The following is a 22,434-nucleotide window of genomic DNA, read 5'->3' on the forward strand; positions in this document are numbered from 1 at the left end:
CAGATTTTATTAGTGATGCTAATATGGACGGAACTCATTGAAAAGAACATCAAAAGCTACACAGTAACTGCAACCAGCTCCATTGGCCAAAAAGTGCACCAATGAACATTTACTAATGGGGGTAATTAAACATGGCTTGATAACCACCAAAAGCCCTGCCGATTATGGCAGTGAGGCAGATAAAGAAGGAAACTCACCCTCTAAAAAGAGAGCAGACATTATACTAAAAGCGTCTGTCTGTCCAACAGCCAACAGATGCTCCTGTTCAGAGGGCATCTAACACTCGCTTCCAATATGGGACCACCCTAGGGTCCTGATAACCTGAACCAGAGCAGAGGATCTACAAGCACTGGTCAAAGTCTATCACACACAAGACAAAAGGCACAGATGAGTTGTTGTCGTTTTTCTTGGGCTTCTTAGCTATTTTGTTAAAGAAATTAGCAACCTGTATCTTGGCACAGAGCTTAGACAGCTAGAGATGCTAATCAGCGGCTAGGAAGGTCAGGACTACCCTTGTAAAGGACTGCTTTGCGTTGTTTTCTTTCCAATCAGTTAGCTCTTTAAGAAGGATCTTTTCTCTTGGCAGGAAAAATAGGAATCTTGGCCAAGCCAGCCTGAGGCTAGGTCTTCTGGATCCCCAGCACCTGTCACCACACTGGTTACCTGGCATTTACCAACTGCCTCAACTAACCTCTGAGACCTGCCCATCCTTTGAAAACGCTGGTAATTTTTTGGAATTGCCCAGCTGAGACATCGAGAAGACCACTGCCTGATTAGGACAAGCCATGTCTGCCTGGTGTGGCACGGTCCCCATCCACATCTTGAGGCAGCACCACATCCTCCATAAAATACTACCTCCGTGTAATAAAAATCGACTAAAACTCCTCGAGAATGCAACATGGCAGTAATCCCATTTCTGAGGCTTACTCTGGTAAAGAGATAATATCTGCCCCCCAAAACTAATAAAAATGTATGAATCATATTCTGTTGCTAAAAAGGCTTAATGCACACTACAAAGAAATAAGTCATGGGAATAAAAGGCACAGCATATGGAATGCAATCAATGGTATTGTAAAAGTGTCCTCTAGTGACAGGTGGTAGCTACACTGGCCGTGAGCATAACATAACGTACAGACTCGTTGAATCACGAGGTTATACACCTGAAACTAGTGGAACGTTGTGTCTCAACTAGACTAAGAAAAAGAAGAAATGCACTTTCTAACAGGGGGTCACATGTGAATTACAGAAAATAGAAACAGAATGTATTTCACAAAACTGAACTTCTCAGGAACTGAGCATACTTTTAAGATTTAAAGCAACAGCAGGGTGCCTGGGTGGCTCAGTTGGTTAAGCGTCCAACTTCGGCTCCGATCATGGTCTTGTGGTTCATGAGTTTGAACCCCACATTGGTCTCTCTGCTGTTAGCACATAGCTTGCTTCAGATCATCTGTCTCCCTCTCTCTCTGCCCCTCTCCTGCTCAAGCTCTTTCTCTCTCTCAAAAATAAAGAAAAACATTAAAGCAATAACATCTTATTTAGAAAATGGAAAAGTGTTTGGATTAAATTCACTCAGAAAGTAAGAGTACTGGGGGGTGCCTGGGTGGCTCAGTTGGTTGTCTGACCTTGGCTCAGGTCATGATCTCACAAGTTTGTGATTTCAAGCCCCACCTCGGGCTCTTTGCACACACTACGGAGCCTGCTTCAGATCCTCTGTCTCCCTCTCTCACTCTTTCTCTCTCAAAAATAAATAAACATTCAAAAAAAAAAAAAAAAAGGAAGGCAAAATAAGTAAGAGTACTAGGGCACCCGGGTGGCTCAGTCAGTTAAGCGCCCAACTCTTGGTTTTGGCTCAGGTCATGATCTCATGGTTTGTGAGTTTAAGCCCCACCTTGGGCTCTGTGCTGATGGTGTGGAACCTGCTTGGGGTTCTCTCTCTCTCTCTCTCTCTCTCTCTCTCTCTCCCTCTCCCTCTGCCTCTCCCTTGCTCACACACACACTCTCTCTCAAAATAAATAAATAAACTTAAATTTTTTTTTTATTTTTTTTTATTTTTTAAAAAAAATTTTTTTTTCAACGTTTTTTATTTTTTTATTTTTGGGACAGAGAGAGACAGAGCATGAACGGGGGAGGGGCAGAGAGAGAGGGAGACACAGAATCGGAAACAGACTCCAGGCTCCGAGCCATAGGCCCAGAGCCCGACGCGGGGAGATCGTGACCTGGCTGAAGTCGGACGCTTAACCGACTGCGCCACCCAGGCGCCCTAAATTTTTTTTTTTAAGTAAAGAAAATAAGAGTATTAAACAAAGGGTTTCTTTTCCTTATGGAAAAAGAAGGTAAATGATAAATTCCACCAAGAACGTTGATGCAAATCTTGATGAATCCAGTTAGAGAATCTGTACAAAAAGATATGAAGACACTACTAAGTGACAGCAATGAAAACAGGTGGTAGTGGCCCAAGAACAGGCAGATGGCACAAGTAGAATAGTACGGGGTCAGGCAGCCAACCCAGAGACCCACACGTGTAGAATGACTTGCTTTCTGACGAGTGGGCCCTACAGTGCAGTGGAGAGAGCTATCTCTGTAGTAAGCAGTACTGCATATCAAGAAAGAAAACAAAAAAGAGCTCTGATAAATATCTTATACCAAATGAATAATCCATTAGAGATAGATCACAGACAGTATGACTGGTAAAACAATAAAGCTTCAAGAGGACAATATGAAGTTGTTGTGTTTTGTTTTATGTTATTTATTTACTTTTCGTTTCAGAAGGAGAACTCATTACCTCGGTAGGAAAAGTTTTCTTAAACTAAAGGACATAAATGTACTAACCATAATGGAATAAAATTGATACACTGGACTTCATTAAAATTAAAAACTTTTGTTCATCATAAGACACCATTAGGAGACTAAAACAGCGAGTTACAGAATGGGAAAAGCTATTGACAAAACATCTATCTGATGAAGAAATGATATCCATAATATATAAGGACCTCCTACAGATCAATAAGACAGAGGCAGACAACATAATAGAAAAGGGGACACAGAAGCCAAACAGAGACCTCACAAAGAGATCAAAATGGTAAGTCAGTCAGTAGGAACATCCTGATTAGATCATACAGAGACACATGCCATCTTAGTGGCTGAAATTTAAAGACTGAAAAAAACCAAGTGCTGGTGAGGACATAGGGCAATGGAATCATCATGCACCAGCATGGCAAGGGGAGGGGCCAACCAGTACTGTCCCTTTGGAAAAGTGGCAAGATTGTGCTAAAGCTGCACACAGACACATTCTAGGATACAGAAATTCCAATCCCTGAGGACATACCAACAGAAATGCACACACACATACACACACACGTGCGCAAAAGAATATTCATAGCAGTTTTATTCATAACAATTCAATTGTATGAACTCAGTCCAAGTATAGTAAAATGGATGAATAAAATGTGGTTAATTCCTACAAAAGAATACTTTTCCGCAATGATAAAAATGAACTACTTCTGTATATAGCATGGATGAATCTCACAGATAGAAGTCTGAGTGAAGGAAGCCAGAAACAAAAAGTACCTACTATACGATATCCATTTACATAATGAAATATAAAGCCCAGTTATGCTGTTCCATGGTGATGGAAATAAAGAATACTGTTTATTTTTGCCAGACAGCATCCTTCCTGGCAGGGGATACAAGAAAGGCTCCCGGGTGCTGGAAATGCTTTTATTGATATGCATGGTTGGTTACATTCTTAACCCTTATAAGAAGCCTTCTGCTTCTCGTTGGGATATAGGAACTCATGGGACTATTATTCACATTCTAATACAAAGAATAAGCCAGGTAAGTTACCACATCACAGATTTTTGAAACCATAAGATAACTGAGAACATAATGAGGTCCACTGAATAAAAATAAAGAAACTAACAAGCTCTAAGAAAAATAAGACCTATTGTTGCTTTTATCTCTGGAGAAGGAGAGAGTGGATTCTGTGATTAAGGAGGTACAGGCTTCTAGTTATGGAATGAATAAGTTATAGGGATAAAAGTTACAGCACAGGGAATATATATAGTCAATAGTATTGTAACAGCGTTGGATGGTGACAGATGGCAGCTACACGTGTGATAAGCACAGTAGAACACAAAGACTTGTTAAATCGTTATGTTGTACACCTGAAACTATACAGCATTCTGTGTCAACTACACTTCAATAAAAAGGAAGCACTAAAGCCAATAAATAAAATATTTTTAGAAACTATGTCCTGAACAACAACAAGAAAGGTAGGGAGAGGAACATGAGGACAAATCATTCAGACTTGCAAGAAAACTTTAGTGGCCACGAGTGGACAAGCTTGACAGATTCACATCTTGAGGGAGTGTCTACAACTCTTTCCACAACCCTCTATCTGCTCGCTAAGGGTGTGCACCAAAGGGCCAAAGCCCTGTCAGGCTGAAGAGGAAGTCCGGATTTGATAACTGACAGAGAGCTGATGGGGGTGTGACACCAGAGACAGGAAACTCATTAGGATGCTTATTGCGGAACAGTGATGATTCTAAGTGAAGGCAGTGGCCTTGGTGATGGAGATAAGCAAATGGATTTCACGAACCACTTCAGAGGTAGAAGAGACAGAACCCTCGGTGTAGCATTCCTACAGGGCATATTTTATTCTGCTGTTATGAGGTAAATCATACAATAAATAAAAAGCCCGTTACGTAACTTTCTCACAGCTTTCTCTATAATGAGGACTGCAAGTGGAAATCATAACACAGACACCACGATGGACACAGGCTTTTGATCTAGATGAGCATGGCACCAAAGAACCAAGTGGCTACCAAGAGATACCATCGCAAGGCCAATACTAAATAAAGATACTAGACACAGAAGACAATATAGAGAAAGTTCCAGAAAAATCCTTGGATTATTGGGGAAGTGAGTAGGAAACAAAACATTCATGTCTAAAAGCTTAGCTAGGGGCAAAGAAAACTTCAGAGGTCAGTAAAAGAAGAGGCTGAAGATTTATGGTGATGATTTTAATAAATCTGGCAATAGATAACTTGGACTATTTGATCTCAAGAATCAATCTATGTGGATAAAGTCAATAAAGGAAATCAGTCCTTCCTAAAATAACTACAACAATAAAACCTCATGGAACAATTTCTCAAAGGGACTGGACGGGAGGAGGGAGAAAGAGAGGCAGATCAGGTGGCAGTGAGTGCCTTGATCCAAACTCTCAGATGTAGAGAACGATCTTGCCTCTTGCCTCTGGGCCTCCAATTCTACGCAAGATCCCATTATGACTGCTGGCCTTCCAGTTAGTACTATTTATACTGAAGCTTCACGGAGTTGGGTTTAGATTTATGCCTAGAAAGTTATGCACAATGACATAAAAAATTAAAATACAGAGAGTAGACTTAGGAGGTAACGTGATCGATACACGTTTGCTGATCTTGAACATAGCTCAGGAAAGTGAAAGGATAGATTAATTAAGGATTAAGCCAAACATGAATTTTAATATCCGAAGACATTTATAAGCAAGAAACCCTGGGGCATATTTATAGAGCCACTTTAATTAGTCAGTATTCAAAGCAGCTTTACACATGAGTCAAGTTTTCAACATATTTTAATAAGCATCTCTTCTAAATGCAAGAGTTGAGGTTCTATAAACCAAGCATGGAATCTGGAATCAGAAAACGTGGGTCTCAGTTCTGGCTTTGCCAGTTACAAACTCTGAGAGCAAATCACACAACTTGCTACAAGTGTAAAATAGAAAACTCTAACGGGTTGCCATAAAGACTGAACACAACAAGGATGTGAACTGCTTTGTAAAACAAAATGTGATACATCATTTCCTCAAATGAGTAGAGAAGAGAAAATATGTTCACGAAAATTTGCTTTTATTCAAGTTAACAGTCGTATCACAAATGTCTACATATATATTTAAGACAAAGTAGATTTGAATTTACTGATAATGATCCAAGACCCAAGAATTCTGGTTCTTATTTATTCATTTATTTATTTTTATTAAAAACATTTTTTTTAACGTTTATTCATTTTTGAGAGACAGAACAGACCGTGAGCGGGGGAGGGGCAGAGAGAGGGAGACACAGAATCCAAAGCAGGCTCCAGGCTCTGGGCTGTCAGCACAGAGCCTGACATGGAGCTCGAACTCATGGACCACAAGATGATGACCCAAGCTGAAGTCGGATGCTCAACCGATTGAGCCACCCAGGTGCCCCTCTGGGCTCCTTTTTTGACCACAGCCCCAGAGTTTGCATTTGTACAAGGAAATAACCTAATTAACAAAGTATCTTAAAAAAAATGCTTGTCATGGTGATGTCTTGTGGATTACATTAGTATCTTCCAGCTAATTGCAAGAGGAGCTATATCAGAGCAGTTAGTTTAGGCTGTGACATCAGACAGACCTGGATTCAAATCCTGTATCTATCACTTCTTACTTGTTTTTGAGAGTCCCATCACCTTTAGCTCTGTTTTCTATCACAAAAGTAGAGACTTTCATAGAACAGTATCACAAGTTTCAAAGATTTAAGAGATAATAGCATATAATGTACTTGGTAGAATGCCTGGTATGTGCAGGCATTCTAAGTGTTAGCTGGGATAATACCTAAAATCTGCACATAAAGATCTTTGTGTTTCCCCTTCTGGTCACTCTCAACTCTGAATGCATATACGGTGCCCCATGTACACAGTGATACAGAAGCTCATGCTATTTTATAGCCAGATGGGAACTTCAACATTTGTTGAGCAACTACTATGAGCCAGGCATCATGAAAGACACTACAGATACAAAGATGAACTAGAAATTATTGTCTCTAATTTCAAATACTTCTCAAGAATGTAAGACTCTTGAGGGCAAATATTTGCTGACTTTTCCCACTTCCATATCCCCAGTGACCAAAATAGTGTCCGGAATATTGAACTTGCTTGGTAAATATTTGTAGAATGAATTATCTAGTGCTTGTCTTGTGTATATAGTAGATGTAAATCCCATTGTAGAAGCCACTTTTACTTCTATTTTGGGTATCCAATGAAGGGGACATATAAAGAGACACATTTTTATTAGCATTATTTTAACTGAAGCTGGGTTTAAGTCCTAGCTCCTTGAAACAATGTTAGTGATTTTCTTACAAAATAAATACAGTGACATCTGGCACTTTGAAAAAAAAAATTCAAGAAATGTGAAGGACACCTAGGGAAGAATTCCCACCAAGTATTGGATAATGTGATAAGCAAAGGAACCTTGATACCATTTTCTTACTGCACATATTAACATCTGTTCTACCACTGAGATTATAGGATCACAAAATTCCATTTTAAAGGTTTAAAATATAGCTCACCTGATCTTCTTCTCCTCCACCTTCTTCATCATATTTTAAAATATTATCTCTTACATCATCTTCTGGATCAATTAAAAGTTGCTTGGCCTGGCGCTCTTTATCCCGGCGTTTCATCCATACCACAAACATCAGAACGAGGACTAGGTGGAAAAAGAGTAAAAAACAGCATAATGTCATAGCTTTTAAAACATGACCTTTCTCATCATAGCCTTTAATACCACTAACACACTTATATGGGTCAAAAGCTTGTAATGCAGCTTCCTCTCTCTTATCTCTTTCTGGCCTCCCGTGAAGAGACAGAAGACAAAGCAGGGTTCAAGCACTGGGTATTGAGTGTGAAACCCTGGGTTCCAGAACCTGGTGTCCTTTGAACTCACTGGCGAAATGTCCATCCTCAATATTATCATTTACAGATGGGGATGAGAACCATTTCCATCTCTCCCTTCTGCTTGCTGGAGGATAGGATACTCCTAATATAAGGGCTTGTAAATTCTAAACCAACAAACAATAGTAAGTTAAATTGTTACTTGTTATGTAACTGCTATTTCACTGAGGTTGCTCGGGCCATCATTATACCCTTGGAAATCAGAGGGAACAGTACTCCCCAAGGAAGGTAAGTGCTTGCCAGGATGACTTGGGGGGTAAATCGGAACTGGATCGCCAATTGGATCTTGAGGATTTTGGGCTCCCAAAGGCTGTGCTTTTCTACTACACCATTCTGCATTCCCGCTCCTATTACACTGCACGTTTCAGGTTAAGAAGCCGACGGGATTCGTTGGTGCACTGAAGTAACATCAGGCTTTCAGGCTTTACATTTTTGTGCCAGATCTGGCACCATGAATCTTCCAGAGGGTTGACGTTAAAATCAGCACCAATTCATTTTCCTTCAAAATGCTAGTCACCCCTGGGGCGCCTGGGTGGCGCAGTCGGTTAAGCGTCCGATTTCAGCCAGGTCACGATCTCGCGGTCCGTGAGTTCGAGCCCCGCGTCAGGCTCTGGGCTGATGGCTCGGAGCCTGGAGCCTGTTTCCGATTCTGTGTCTCCCTCTCTCTCTGCCCCTCCCCCGTTCATGCTCTGTCTCTCTCTGTCCCAAAAATAAAAATAAAAAATGTTAAAAAAACAAAACAAAACAAAACAAAAAAACAAAATGCTAGTCACCCCTTATGCCAAAGTCCGTCATGTCGAAGTCTTTCCTGATAAGGTTGGCATATATGCCACATTTTAGTTCAAATTGAAACATGTCCCTAAGTGCACATCGAAGAGCGCATTCTCTCTAAAATCTGAGGATATCAGTTTACATCCTGAAGCAAGAGATTTAATGACTCCTATTTGAGCACATTTTTATTATTGGCCATAAAAGTAAATATCCTCCTTTTAAAGCCAGATACATGATCTCATTTGCCATTGTTCCAGGGCTAAATCTAGCAAGTGGATTATTAGTACAGCAATGCAGGTTTCAAATTATAGTCAAAGTAGTCTCCACACAGGAAGTAAAAAATGCTCAGGCTTCTATGGTAATTGCTTAGAATAAAGGGACAGAATTCTAAATTACCAGAACACTTGTAAATGGAGAAAACATAAAAGAAATGGCCAACATTTTCAAGAAAGTGATTGGTGTGTAGCATGATCACACAATAAACTAAGTCCTACTGCTATTTAACAATAAAACACAGGGCCAGGCAATTTATCCTTTTAACCTGCATGCTTAGAAGGGGCTCCTAAAGGACTTTCCAGTGGTTAATTTCTTGCATTCCATTGAACCAAAGATTGCAAAGTATCTGAAAAAGGAGCAGTTCCTTAATCTAGACTTGCTCTAAAGACAGACAATTTATTGAGCTGTGTAATCATTTCTATTATCAAATGTGCTGTATGAAGTATAATCTCTCACTATTTTACATAGCCCTTCAGAAACAAATACCTTGATCCCTGCATGACTGGAGTTAGCTGCTGACTGCGCTTTATGCAAAGGAAAGCCAAGGAGAGCAATATACTTATTTTCCTAAATCATCAACTCCGTGTCATAAATTCATACTCAAATCATGAGTGCTCAAACTTAGCTAAGATGGTTTAACATTTTCCTATGAAAAGAGTTTGCTACAGCTCACCAAGCCATCAGTGCCAGAGAACGGCAACGGGGCATGAGAGGGGTGCACTGGCTGGGTTTGCTGCAAACATGTAAGTGCTTGAAACAGTGCTCAGGGTTTTTCTCCCTCGGAAGTGGACCTGACTGCCCCACATACAACTTGGCAAGAAAGTGCTCTTGGTTGAAGAGAGTGGTTAGATTGTTTTGAAAGGTAAACAGCAAAAAGTTACTTTGCAAAACATCTAGGGTGGGAAAAGAATTTAAAACCCAAGAGACACGGGCACCTGAGTGGCTCAGTCAGTTAGGCAGCCGACTCTTTGATTTCCGCTCAGCTCATGAGCTCAAGGTTCAGGGGTTCGAGCTCTGCATCGGGCTGTGAGCGCAGAGCCCGCTTGGGAGTCTCTCTCTCCGTCTTTTTGCTGCCCTTCTCCTGCTCTCTCCCTTTTTCTCTCTCTCAAAATAAATAAAAAATATTAAAAAAAATAAAATCCTGGGGTGTCTGGGTGGCTCAGTCAGTTGAGCATCTGACTTCGGCTCAGGTCATGATCTCACGGTTCGTGGGTTCGAGCCCCGCATCGGGCTCTGTGCTGAACCCTTGTTCAGAGCCTGGAGCTTGCTTCAGATTCTGTGTCTCCTCCTGTCTCTGCCCCTCCCCAGCTCGTGCTCTGTCTCACTCCGTCTCTCAAAAATAAACGTAAAAAAAAAAACCCCAAATTAAAAAAAATAATAAAATAAAATCCAAGAGACAATACAACTACTTACTGAGCAGGATGATGATGCAAAGGAGGATGGCGATAATGGCTCCTGTGCCAAGCCCTGCACCCACAATTCTGTCCACATCGGTGCAGTCCCCATTGGAGTCACACTGGCAGACCTTCACGCGAAGGATGGATATATTTGACTTGGGAGGATTACCCGAATCTGTGATTATGATTGGAACTTCATATATCCCAGCTTCCAGAAATTTTATCTTCAAATTAAGTTGAGCAAAATCACCTACACGAAAAAAGGAAAAAAAAAGTTGGTAGTTAATACATAATACGATAAAAATACGCAGAATATTCGAGAACTGCATTTACTACGTAACAGCATATAGTGAGCAATACAACTATGCTGCATTATGAAGGTTTTTTTAAAGCTGTGGAAGCTTTTAATATCTTATTTAACTTTAAGTAGCTTTTAAAATATATTTAATGAGAAGATTATAAGGCACCTAAAATTAACTTTTCATATCAGGCTTCAAAACCTCTCAACTGCACATACAGTCAAATAATTAACCTGTTCTTACCATTAAGCCGAGTGATGGTCCAATTTCTCTTAATAGTCACTGGAGACAAAGGAAGATCAAAAGCAAATGGTCCAGCATTTGGATCGATGTCATAATCAAGTGCTGTGATGTTAATTGAATTGGGGTCTGGAGTTTCGCAAGTCTCTGCCTCTTGAGGTAACACTTGAGGGGCATTGTCATTAATATCAAGTAAATAGATCTGCAGGGTTCCCGTTCCGCTCATAGGGGGGATTCCTTAAAAGGAGAAAAATCACAAACCAATACTGAGCAATTCTTTCCCACGAGTCTCCATTACGGTGGAATCCTCCAAGTTTCTAGCCTGCTTGCCCTTACTGTTGTATAACCTTGGAAAAATCTAGTAGCCACAGCCTCTGGCACAGTGTTTTTCCAACAAGGCCACTTCTTGCTTCCTTCCTAGCATGACCCGGAGCTGCCACTGTTGGGGTGCAGGACTGAGCCCTGTGACAATGCATGGCACCCCTGCAGAGTGTGCTTCTACACCTGCCCTGCTGTCGCTGTCCGTGAACTCTGGGCCTTTTGTCTACCACGCTCCTCTAGGCGCTGTGGGGAACACAAGAGAAGCAGAACATGGGGCTCATGATCTTTTGGACCCTACTCTTGATGGAGGACTAAGACATACGCATGAAAGAGCATGAGATTTCCATTAGAGCTTCAACACAGCCATGAAATATTTAATCTACAGGAAACACAGACCCACAGACCTCATCTCAGGAAGAAATGCCATGGAGAAGAGAAATGGTACTACCTGCCTGACCAAGTGTTAGGCTGTTTTATATACATTATTTCATTGTAATCCTATGAAGTACATTTGAACGGATTGGGAACCCAAGACTGTGTCAACTGCTCATGGTCACACACTCCTGTAAGGGCTGCGGTTGCTCCTAAAGATGGGTCTGCCTGACCCTAAACCCACCCTAAAGATTTCTCTACTACGTTTTGTGATAATTTAGCCTCTGTGAGATTATACGTATTTATGATGTTATATTATTATATATAGTGACATAATTATTGTATTTAGTGTAATTACATAATAGACATTAAATATAGTAAAATAGAAATATAAAAAAATGTTAAGATTATAATTCAGACACCCAGAGGTTTAAGTGACCCAGCCAAGAACATGCAGTTAGGAAGGTGCACACATACATGCTGAGGAAGAGGCAAGGAGAAATCTCTATGGACCTGTCTGAGGCTATAGATGGTGCTGAAAGCAGAAAGAACAGAGATGAACAGACACGGAACAGACACGGGGGCTGTGGACAATATTCTAATAATGACCATAGCACCAGGAGCTCTGGGATACTCCACAGTTTGAAGACCTTTCACACTCATTATCACGTGTACTATTATTTGACTCTCATAACAACTTTATAGAATAGGCAAGACGCAAAAACAACTTCTCAGTAATGAAACCAAGGCACAGAGAGTATAAAACCTTGCCCAGTCATTAAGGAGTGGACCTGGGGCTCCACATCCAGCCTTGATTTAGAGTCAAGTGCATTTGCAAAGCATCAGAACTACACAGAGATGCAACCAACTACTTCTCTCGCATCCCAAACACCCTTTCAATTAGAAAAAATCCACCTTGGTGAATGACAAATCTTGTTGTAACTCACAACTAACATTCATACATATAATTTTATAGCCCTTTAAATCTCAACATAATAGTGCAAGATATATCGCTTTAAGTTCCCTCATGGAGGGAAGCTACCCCTTACGTGCAGTGAGACCATAAAACAGACACTAAGGCCAAGCTCTGATGTGCAGTGGCAAAAGCTGTCCCTACTACGTTTCAACTCTAAATATGTGAACAGTGGGTCTGATATTAGAAACGATAAGAAATATTGCTTTGAGCTTGTCACCATGTGGATTTGTGATAGATACCAATCTCATTGAATCTTATTATGTAAGATCCAGAATGGTCCATCAAAACTGTTCTTATCAGAAGTGTTGATGGGTAACATTTTTCAAACTGTGCTTCTTGACCACCAAATTGAAGCCTTCTAGTTTTATGAGATGCTCGCATTCACAGTATAGCACACATATTTTAAATGATTTTAAAATATGGTTATGATTCAGTTTTAAAACTATTAACATGTAACGGAAATATTTACTTGAGTGTTTATGTCAGGCAGTTTTATTTTTTATTATTATTATCTTTTATGAATATAATTTATTGTCAGATTGGCTTACATACAACATCCAGTGCTCATCCCAACAAGGTCAGGCACTGTTTTAAAGACTTTACGGGTACAAGCCACTTTATATTCTTCCATACACTAGTAGGAGTTAGATGCTGCTACCATTATCCCTATTTAAGAGAAAAAGGAGGGATACCTGGGTGGCTCAATTGGTTAGGCATCTGACTCTTGATTTTGGCTCAGGTCATGATCTCATAGTTCGTGGGATCAAGCCCCACATTGGGCTCTGTGCTAACAGCTGGGATTCTCTTTGCCTCTCTCAATGCCCCTCCCCTGCATAGAGTGCATGTGCTCTCTCTCTCAATAAATAAATAAATAAATAAATAAACTTAAAAAATAAAAAAAAAAAGAGAAAAAGGAAATTGAATATATTTAAAATCTTATTGCTAATCCCAAAGTTAGAAAGTGGTAGACCTGGAGTCTGGATTCAGGTAGCCAGGCAGACTCTCAGAGCTTGCACTCTTAAACACATGTCATATTGAGAGCTAACAAAGCAAAACAAATCCATCACCAGATTTATGTAAGCCATTTTTGTCTTATATAACTAAAAAAATAAAGAAGAAGAAGAAGACGATGAAGAAGAAGAAGAAGAAGGCAGCTATCTATTAATTTCAATCATTTAGAATCCAGCAGAAACCCAGAAAGGGGAAAAAAAAAAGGTGCTAGACTATATGTTCCAAAATGAACACACAAAAACGTGTTGTACTCACTTATTTCAATTTGTGCATGAAATTAAGAGTTTCCTACGCCAAGGCAGACGAGAGGCAGAGAATTACAAAGAGAATTACAAAGAGGCTAGAGACAGGCCAACTGATGTCGGCAAACAGACTGACCATAAGAAGCGTAAAAAGATCACCTCAAAAAAAAACAATGCCATGGAGGCATTGAGGCTACCCTCAACTTGTAGCAACGAGGCATCATTGTATAGCAGGGCAGAAGAAATACAAACATTTGTCATCACAGTACTAGGCACTATGCAAGACATATCGATGTTGGGAACATTCATTACAGAAGACAAGGAATATGTGAGAAAACCCAGTGGAAACAAAAAATAGAAGTAGGGGCCTTAGCTTAAAAAAGGTCAGTTTTCTAGACAATCGGGTTTCATAGAAAAGCTCGTTTCCTGATGATGCATTCATGATGAGGCACTATTTAACAACATACAGGGTAATACAATGACCATGTTTAATTACGTACCATTGTCAGAAGCAAGGAAAGTGGCATTATATATATTATTTTTCACATTTGGTGATTCTCTGTCCAAAACAGCAATTGTTGTTATTTGTCCATTCACAGGATCTATTTTTAGCCAATTGGCAGGATCAGATAATTTTGTGTATCTACAAAAGGAAAGCTTTAGTAAGTAAATATTTTAATATACGTAAGAAATAATGCCTATTTTACAGGTTTAATTCCAAATGTCGACCAGCCCATTAATTTGCGTTTTTGTAGATATTGGTTGAAAATACAGCTTTAGCATGGAAAAGTATTTCTGTTGCAGTGGTTAAACTCTTGTCTCTTGTCTAGTTGAATGGATAACAATGATCCCAATAAAATAGTTCAACTATACCTTCTAATTAAACAGTAGCCCTAAAGTATAGGACTTAAGAGACATTATAAATAGAAGTTGAATTTTCTATCATGGAACACACCCAAAACACCAAATCATCACGGTGTTGATGAGGTCATAGTGGGGACACGCCTACATTCCTATCCCCATCATGACCTTCCCCACGGGGCCAAACTGTAGTCAGAACTACACTCTTCAGAAAAGTCCCACCATCTGAGTCTATATAAAGTAGATTTATATGTATCAGTAGGTTTATCAACTTAAACTCCTTTTTTATTCTGGGTGGAGAGTAAGATTTTCAAGCTCAGATAACCAATATCCAGATTGGAAAAAATATCCTGCGTGTTGAAAGGTAAAAAGTTGTAGGAGTTCAATACACCTATTATTAATTAGCTATTTCTCTATCTTGATGTCAACGTATAGAGAAATGTGGAAGATATGCAATTATCTGTTAGCAGCAGTTCTGAAAGAAGTTAAATAAAATATGAGCTAATTAAAAAAATTATCATCACCAGCAATGGATAATAGTCATGTGGGCTGTGCTCTGCCAACGACCTACTCCCTCATCAGGAAGGATAAATTAGATTGTGCTGAGGTTGGAAATCTTTACAGATATGTTTTATAAGTCCTATAACTACCGTACAGGTAAGAGGCAAAAATAATTAGCTCTTATATCTTGTTTTTGGCATGGGTTTTCTTTTTTTTCTGACGTATGCGGAAGGGATAAATGTTACAGCTTCTGAGAGTCCCCTGTTTACTCACAGTGAAAACTTTTTGCAGTATTTGGTACAATAGCACAGGCTAAATGATTATGAAATATACAAAGATAAAAGGGGGTGGACAAAAAAAAGAGGCAGAGAACATTTTTTTCTCCAAATAATTACATGAGTAGATCTATTCTTCTATTTCCTATCTAATATACTCATTGATCTATTTACTGAGAGGAAGCTTCATCAAGGAATTAAAAAAAAATTTTGTAATAAGTAGTTTGGGTTCCAGTTCAAATATTTTATTCAAATGGTAAGTAAATTTTGTGCACAGCATACAACATAAAGTAAATTTTTAAGAATGCCACAAATAGCATTTGATACCTAATATTTTGCTGCATATATCGATCAGGATCCTGAGCAGTAAATGTTGTTAACATGGTACCAGCATGAAGGCCTTCTTCTTGGCGAATGATCTTGGGATTTGGGGCAAAATAAGGGTTTTCATTCACATCAATAACTGTGACAGACACGGTTGCAGTTGACTGAGGTGGGTGCTGAATACCCTTGGCTAATGGCACTTGATTTTCAGCAGCAACAGTAAGGACAAACATCCTATTTGTTTCAAAGTCAATTGGCTGGGGGAAAAAAAAAAAGGAAACCATATTTTTGCAAGAAATAAGAATATTTGCATTCTGCAGTTTATTCTTCTTTAAGACTCCATTTCTAAAACATTAATTTTTCATTCACAACGCCATAGGTTCGTCTCAAATTTCTGGAAAACACGCATTAGCATGGTCAATGATTAAAATATTTATCACGATTGAGCATGTTTATATAAGATATTTATAAATCTTGGGTACTTCAAAGATTTATGTTCACAAAATAATGCATATTACTACTGCACTGATTGCATTTATTCAACTACATCTAAAAACTTGATTATTCTTAACAGCAGCACCGTGAATCAAAAATACTAAATAATCTGAGGTCAAGTGAGAACCCAATGGTCTAGATTATATTCTCAAACATTGGTATCAAGGTCATGTCTCATCCAAGAAAGCTTTTATATCTGTGATGAAGTACAAAGAACCAAAACCAAAATCAGAAACCATTAAAATCCTATTTTTTCATAAAGCAAAAACTTAATTCTATTTAAACATATCATTCATAATTTGAAACAGTTTAAAGTACAGACATGTATACACACACTTATGAAAAATAATAGTGTTTGTATGTGGAAGGGCTTTTCTCTTGTTTTTGTTTTTTCCTTACTTAGCAAACTAAAACTCTGGCTGTCTCCCAAAAGAATTTTAGGTGTTCTACTGGTCTGTAAAAATCTCAGCTCTAAGAACAACACTCTAGATGAAGGTAATGCACAAATAACCCATAATGTAAACATTAAGTTTCAAAGTTCCATTGAATCCTACTGTCAATAGAAGAGTTACCAGGAGTCAAGTGATCAGACTGGACTTTCATTTCACTCCTGACTTCCCTCGATCATCTTCTAGTGGAGGTGCAGATAAGTATTACCGTGTCATAAGAATTTGAAAAATGAGCTTAGAGAGCTCTCATGCCGTCATAGATGGTCTAAGAAGGATTAAGAGCTGAAGCTAATGAGAAAGCCACATTATTAGCACAAACGGCACCATTTCCTACCCTAGACCACTCCCTCAAGCCTTCAAACGCATAGTTTGTTTTCCTAGCACCCTAAAATCACCAATTCAACTTCCCATTGTCAATTATTTTAAACAAGACAGTGGAGAAGCCAGAAAGTAAGACAGAATTCTTTCGAGTGGTTTCATTTGCTGCATGAGAAGTCTATGACCTAACATTTTCATGCAGAGTTCTGTCCTTCAATGCATATAAAGTGTATTTATCCCTCAGAATGGTATGACTTAGGTACTATTATCTTCCCTGCTTTCTGTATGAAGAACCTGAGGCTTAGCAAGGTTCAACAACTTGCCATGCTCACACCACTACCAAAAGCAGACCTGGGATTCGAACACATGGCCCAGCTCTGGGGTGTTCAGAGAAATTTCCAATGCCCACCTCCTGGGGGGAAACTCCCCTTCTACTCACTCATAAATTCTAGGCAACTGACACCTTGGTGCACCTACACAAGGCCCACATCTGGGTTCACTTAACAGAGTTGGGATGAGAGACAAGGGAACAGATCTCTTCACTGGGGGCTTGAAGGAAGAGATGTTCACTTTAAAGGCCTTTTACATTACAGCTATGCATTACACTTGCAGTCAACAGCCCCTTCCTTCCAGCACTCAGGGTGTTTTGTTTTTGACAATTAAAGATCAGAAGAACTAATTTCTTTAAGTCTTGAATATAGCATTTAAAAACAGCAGTGCAAATTCACAACGTTTTTGCAATGTAGGCTCTCTTTCTGCCTACACAACCCATTTTAATTTTGTGATATTTTCTGGTTTGTTCTCTGAGCCAGTGCTCCAAGGGGAACTTGAGAATAATAGGCATGGGGCCTCTTTCCTAATAGCTATCAACTGGTGATCAATTAATACTTGAGGATGTGCTACATCACTAACATATCTAAGCGCACTCCGTTAACACTGTGGAGGGCAGTCCCGTCTTCAGAATGTTAAAACTGGCCCCAAATGATTTAAACGCAATCATATTCTAGAGACAATGTGAGAACAGTTATGTTCAGAAACTACAAAATAAATGTGGGGTGTTTGAGTGGCTCAGTCAGGTCATGATCTCACAGTTCATGAGTTCGAGCCCCACGTCGGACTCTGTGCTGACAGCTCAGAGCCTGGAGCCTGATTTGGATTCTGTGTCTTCCCCTCTTTCTGTCCTTCCTCTGCTCATTCTCTGTCTCTCCTTCTCTCTCAAAGATAAATAAATATTAAAAATTAAAAAAAAAATAACAAATGTGATTCCCCAAAATATGTTAATTCCAGGTTTGAAGATGTTTGAAAGAAGAAAAAAAAACAACCCTAAGAGTAAATAATAAACTATGGACCTGTCAGAGAGATCAGTGACCCAAGTAGCACTTACTTTGGCGACAGTGACTAAGCCGTCATTGCTGTTCGGGTCTGTCTGAATGGCAAATCGCCCTGTAGGATCCCCGCCGCTGATTCTGTACATGGCATTCCAGGCCGGCGTATGGGGCTGATCCTTATCAGTCACAGTTAGATTAGCTACTATGACATCTACCCTGTTTTCAGGGACCTCGCCATAGAACTACAAGAAAAACAAACCTCAGTTAGACGAGCGATGCGGACCGGTGAAGGACAGCGTGTCTTGATGACCCTGCTGCCCTGATTTTACTGCCCCATTAAAGCTTTATTACCCACAGTCAACGAGGAAATCAGTAATGCAGGTAATCACAGCATTTATGTTTGACTTTAAAAATACTATAACTTTTCTCAGCAGACAAAATTTCTTCCAAATCATGTTATAGTTTCATTAATATTAAAATTAGTGTCCATTTGTGAGTCCCTGGGTGATTCATGTAGGGTTGGAGAAAAGGATTTGTCTGAGGGAAATCATTTTACTCAAGAGATAGTGTCTGTATGCTGCCAAAGTTGTATAAATCAGTCAGGTAATATCCATTCAGTTTCATGTACCTCAAAGTATTTGTAAATATTTTGTTATTACAGCACAAAGTATTTTTAGGCCATTTCTTCCGGGTAGCATGTTTCAACAACTTCATCAGTGGATTTGGAGACTAGGAAGGAACAAATCACTCAGGTGCCTCATTTAAAAGCCCTGGTGACAGAAAATGTCTGAGCGAGTGGTCAATTTATAATTAGGCTGAGCAAGTCACACCTCTATTTAACGCATTTATAATTCATGACAAAACTTTTCAGTAATGGACCACAGACCTAAGTTCTGTGAATGACAGTCTGTACTTACTGTCATAGCAGTAAACTCTGGAGGATTGTCATTAACATCTGTCACCGTGATGACAGCCGTAGCTGTGTTTGAAAGGCCGTATGTGGGATTGCCTTCCATGTCTGTAGCTTGAATTATTAACGTATACTGTTGCACTTTCTAAAAAGACAAAAAGATAACACCTTAAATGAAACTAATTCCTCAAGAAGACATAGCAATTGTTTTGTAAATGGCTCTTTATTACACACACGGAAAGCACAGCATCATTCATTCTGATTAGCATTACTTGAAATTTCCCATAGCGTTGACTTTAACTTGAGAAGCACAGGTCTGGTTCTTGTCTAGAAAGATGTGACGTATATTTTCACCTCTATTTGTGGAAAAGATAAAAGATGCATTGCAGATGTGTGAATTCACAGAGAAGCTGAAACTTCCACTTGGTCTCAACCTTCCCCTCTTCGGAACTTTGCGACATTGCGATCAAGCGTTCCAGTCATTTGGTTTGTTTACCTTCTCATATGTTAGTTTCTACCCAGTTTAGGATAATGAAAAATCTTGAAAGTGTGTAAGTACATATATACATACACATACATACATATATACACCCACACACGCACACACGTATATACATATATTTTATTTTACAGGGTATACATATGCTTTCTTTTAATATATTCTCATATATGTTCTCTCTATTTTAAAAGGCTTGATAGAAAATTTTGTCCTACTCCCCATTAGCACATACTGTTCACAACTATATAGAAGAGATATATTCTTAAATGAAGTTAAAACCTAATTAAAGGGTTTATGTTTATGTCCTTAGTCGTAACTACAAAACACAGTGGTACTTAATAGTTGCATACTCAACAGATTGCCATTTCCGCCTAATACTCATTGTGCCCACATACCTATGATGGTATGCACATACATCTGCACGTACATGATTATTACCAAATAAATATCACTGCTTTCAAGTTCCTAATTGAACCTCTAAATGGGGAGCCAAATTAAGCTGCACTGTATCTAAGAGAATATCTTGAGACTGAGAAGTCTACAGCACTAGCTGACAAATATACTTTATATTAGGACAACCTAACCAAAATGATTCACTAAAGTCGTTTGAAATCTCTGTGGAAATTAACACAGATAAAAAATATAGGTCGTTTCATACATGTTAAAACACTCTGAACAACAAAACTCACTTCTTCATACAAAAATAAACTGTCACTGCAAAGTACAGTTTTCCCTGATTCTAAATATAGCTAACATTATGAATGGCCATTCTTAAAGGATTTCTGGAGCTTGGCTAGAACAGACACAAATTGTAGCTTGTGATTTAGTTGTTAGTGGGAAGCACAAGGAAGAAGTGAGTAGGAGAAAAAGCCAAAGCCCACATATTTGATTTTTAAGTCTCTGTCCACCCAAATGCCAAATTCTAGCAGTTAATTATTTATTTGTCTTCCTAAAAAAGAAAATACCATACTTATTAAAATAAAAAACAAAAAACAGAGGCATAGTGATATTTGAACCATTTAAATTTTTCTTAACCCATAACACCTCACCATAATGTTTATGTAGGCTAAAATATTTCTCAATGATTTCCTTTCCCAATCAAGTGTCATTTCAGCTTAATCCTCTCATGGTTAGTGAGAGAATTTTGTAGGGCACTCAGTTCAGCTTCCCAGCTGAAAATCATGAAAATAAAAATTTGTTATGACTTTGAAATGCCATTTCTGTTAACTGCTATTTGCAGAAGCAGATGAGCATTAAAATTTTTTTTTATTTTTTATTTTGGTTTTGGTTAAAGAAGATAAAAATCTCACACAGATACTGTATGGAAATACAACTCTTTGTAATGTCTACTCTTTAAATTATAATGTCTACTTTAAAATTATATAAGCATAATATATACAATTTTCCACTGAGCTGAAATATTGGGATCAGTAGCTAAAACGTGAAATTTCCTACTGCTTCAAGTTCGTTTTAGAATCCTTAAGTTACAAAAGACCATTGTTGTTTCTAAAATACAATGTTTCTCCAAATAAATTCCAACTTGGTAAATAATAGAATCTCCACTTTCATACGCTCGGTTGGTAAAATGTTCTTACATTTAGTTAGGAAGACATGACAGCCTGTTTTAGACAACCAAACTATTTAGGGCTTCTTGACTAATTTAGTCCCTGGGCATCTGGTTCGGAATGACTGACATTTAGGTTTCAGAAGAACTTGACTTCCCATCCTTAATCCCACATCTGATTGAGGGGATTTTGCTTAAAAATGTTTCCTTACTTCCTGTTTCTAGATGGGTAAAATCTCAACTCACCTGCTCGCTATCTATCCATCCTTCTCTCCCTGTGACTCACCTATCTTACCAAAGCTTTATATCACCTTTTTATCCACTTACCCTACACCTTGAGCTGTTGGTATTTACATTCAGGTGCCTATTGTGACACTACGCCACTGCATCTGGCATTCCCCTCAGGCTAGAATTGTAGTTCTCAACCGAAGTAATTTTGTCTCCCCCCCACTCCCCCGCAAGGGGACATCTGGCCATTCCTGGGACATTTTTAGTTGCCACAATTGGGAAGTGCTACTGACTTCTAATGGATAGAGGTCAGGGAGGCTGCTAAACACCCTATGATACACAGGATAGGCCCCGCAGAAAAGATTTATCTGATCCAAAATATCAAGGGTGCCAACACTGAGAAACTCTGGGCTTGAATACCTTTCCCTTTGCCCTGAACCTGGAAAACACGAAGTGGAAAAGCCACCTTCGATGACTTCTGAAAGTCCTGGAGGCAGAGCTGTTGGCCGGTCCAGGACACACCACTAGCACTGTTTCCAGAATTATATGGCTTGCTATTGGTCCGTATGTCTGTCTTCCTGGCTGTGGACACACATACACGCCCCTCCTCAGGGGCCCTGCTTTGTCAATGTTTGTGTCACTGGTATACAGTCTAATGCCTGACACAGAGCAAGCAAGCAATAAATGCTTTTGACTTGGTGGTCAGATGAGTGAATGAATGAGAAACCCTCGACCTTGTATCACATTATAAAAATCATTCCAGGTTTGGAGAAAAACATCTTGTTTACATGGTAGCTATTATTTTTTTTTCCATTGAATCATATACTGGGAGTATAAACTAGCTCAGTTTCCCAAACTACAGTGATTCATACACCATCTTTCCAAGGCTGCCATATCCTCATATTTCTATATCATGAGTCACTTAACATTTATCTTGACATTCACTCCCTTTTAAAAAACTTAATTTATTATAAAAGTACTGTAAATGGAAAGCCAGCATCACCTGCCATAAATATAACTGTAAAAATAAACACAACAGGATCCTT

The 22,434-nt window shown here is 39.0% G+C and overlaps 1 protein-coding gene across 4 annotated transcripts in view; it reads right to left on the minus strand.

Annotated features, from left to right (window-relative positions):
- The window catches only part of CDH2 (cadherin 2), a 215,473-nt gene that overhangs the window by 25,032 nt on the left and 168,007 nt on the right, over positions 1 to 22,434 (minus strand). For all 4 annotated transcript variants that reach the window (XM_042910651.1, XM_042910655.1, XM_042910654.1 and 1 more), the window contains exons 8-14: positions 19,105 to 19,242; positions 18,244 to 18,429; positions 15,601 to 15,854; positions 14,137 to 14,279; positions 10,718 to 10,951; positions 10,192 to 10,425; positions 7,347 to 7,486 (exon numbers count right to left, since the gene is read on the minus strand). In XM_042910651.1, the coding sequence (XP_042766585.1) occupies positions 7,347 to 7,486; positions 10,192 to 10,425; positions 10,718 to 10,951; positions 14,137 to 14,279; positions 15,601 to 15,854; positions 18,244 to 18,429; positions 19,105 to 19,242 (1,329 nt within the window). The remainder of the gene's footprint in view (positions 1 to 7,346; positions 7,487 to 10,191; positions 10,426 to 10,717; positions 10,952 to 14,136; positions 14,280 to 15,600; positions 15,855 to 18,243; positions 18,430 to 19,104; positions 19,243 to 22,434) is intronic.

This window comes from Panthera leo, chromosome D3 (assembly GCF_018350215.1).
Source record: "Panthera leo isolate Ple1 chromosome D3, P.leo_Ple1_pat1.1, whole genome shotgun sequence".
In the NCBI taxonomy this organism is placed as follows: Eukaryota; Metazoa; Chordata; class Mammalia; order Carnivora; family Felidae; genus Panthera; species Panthera leo.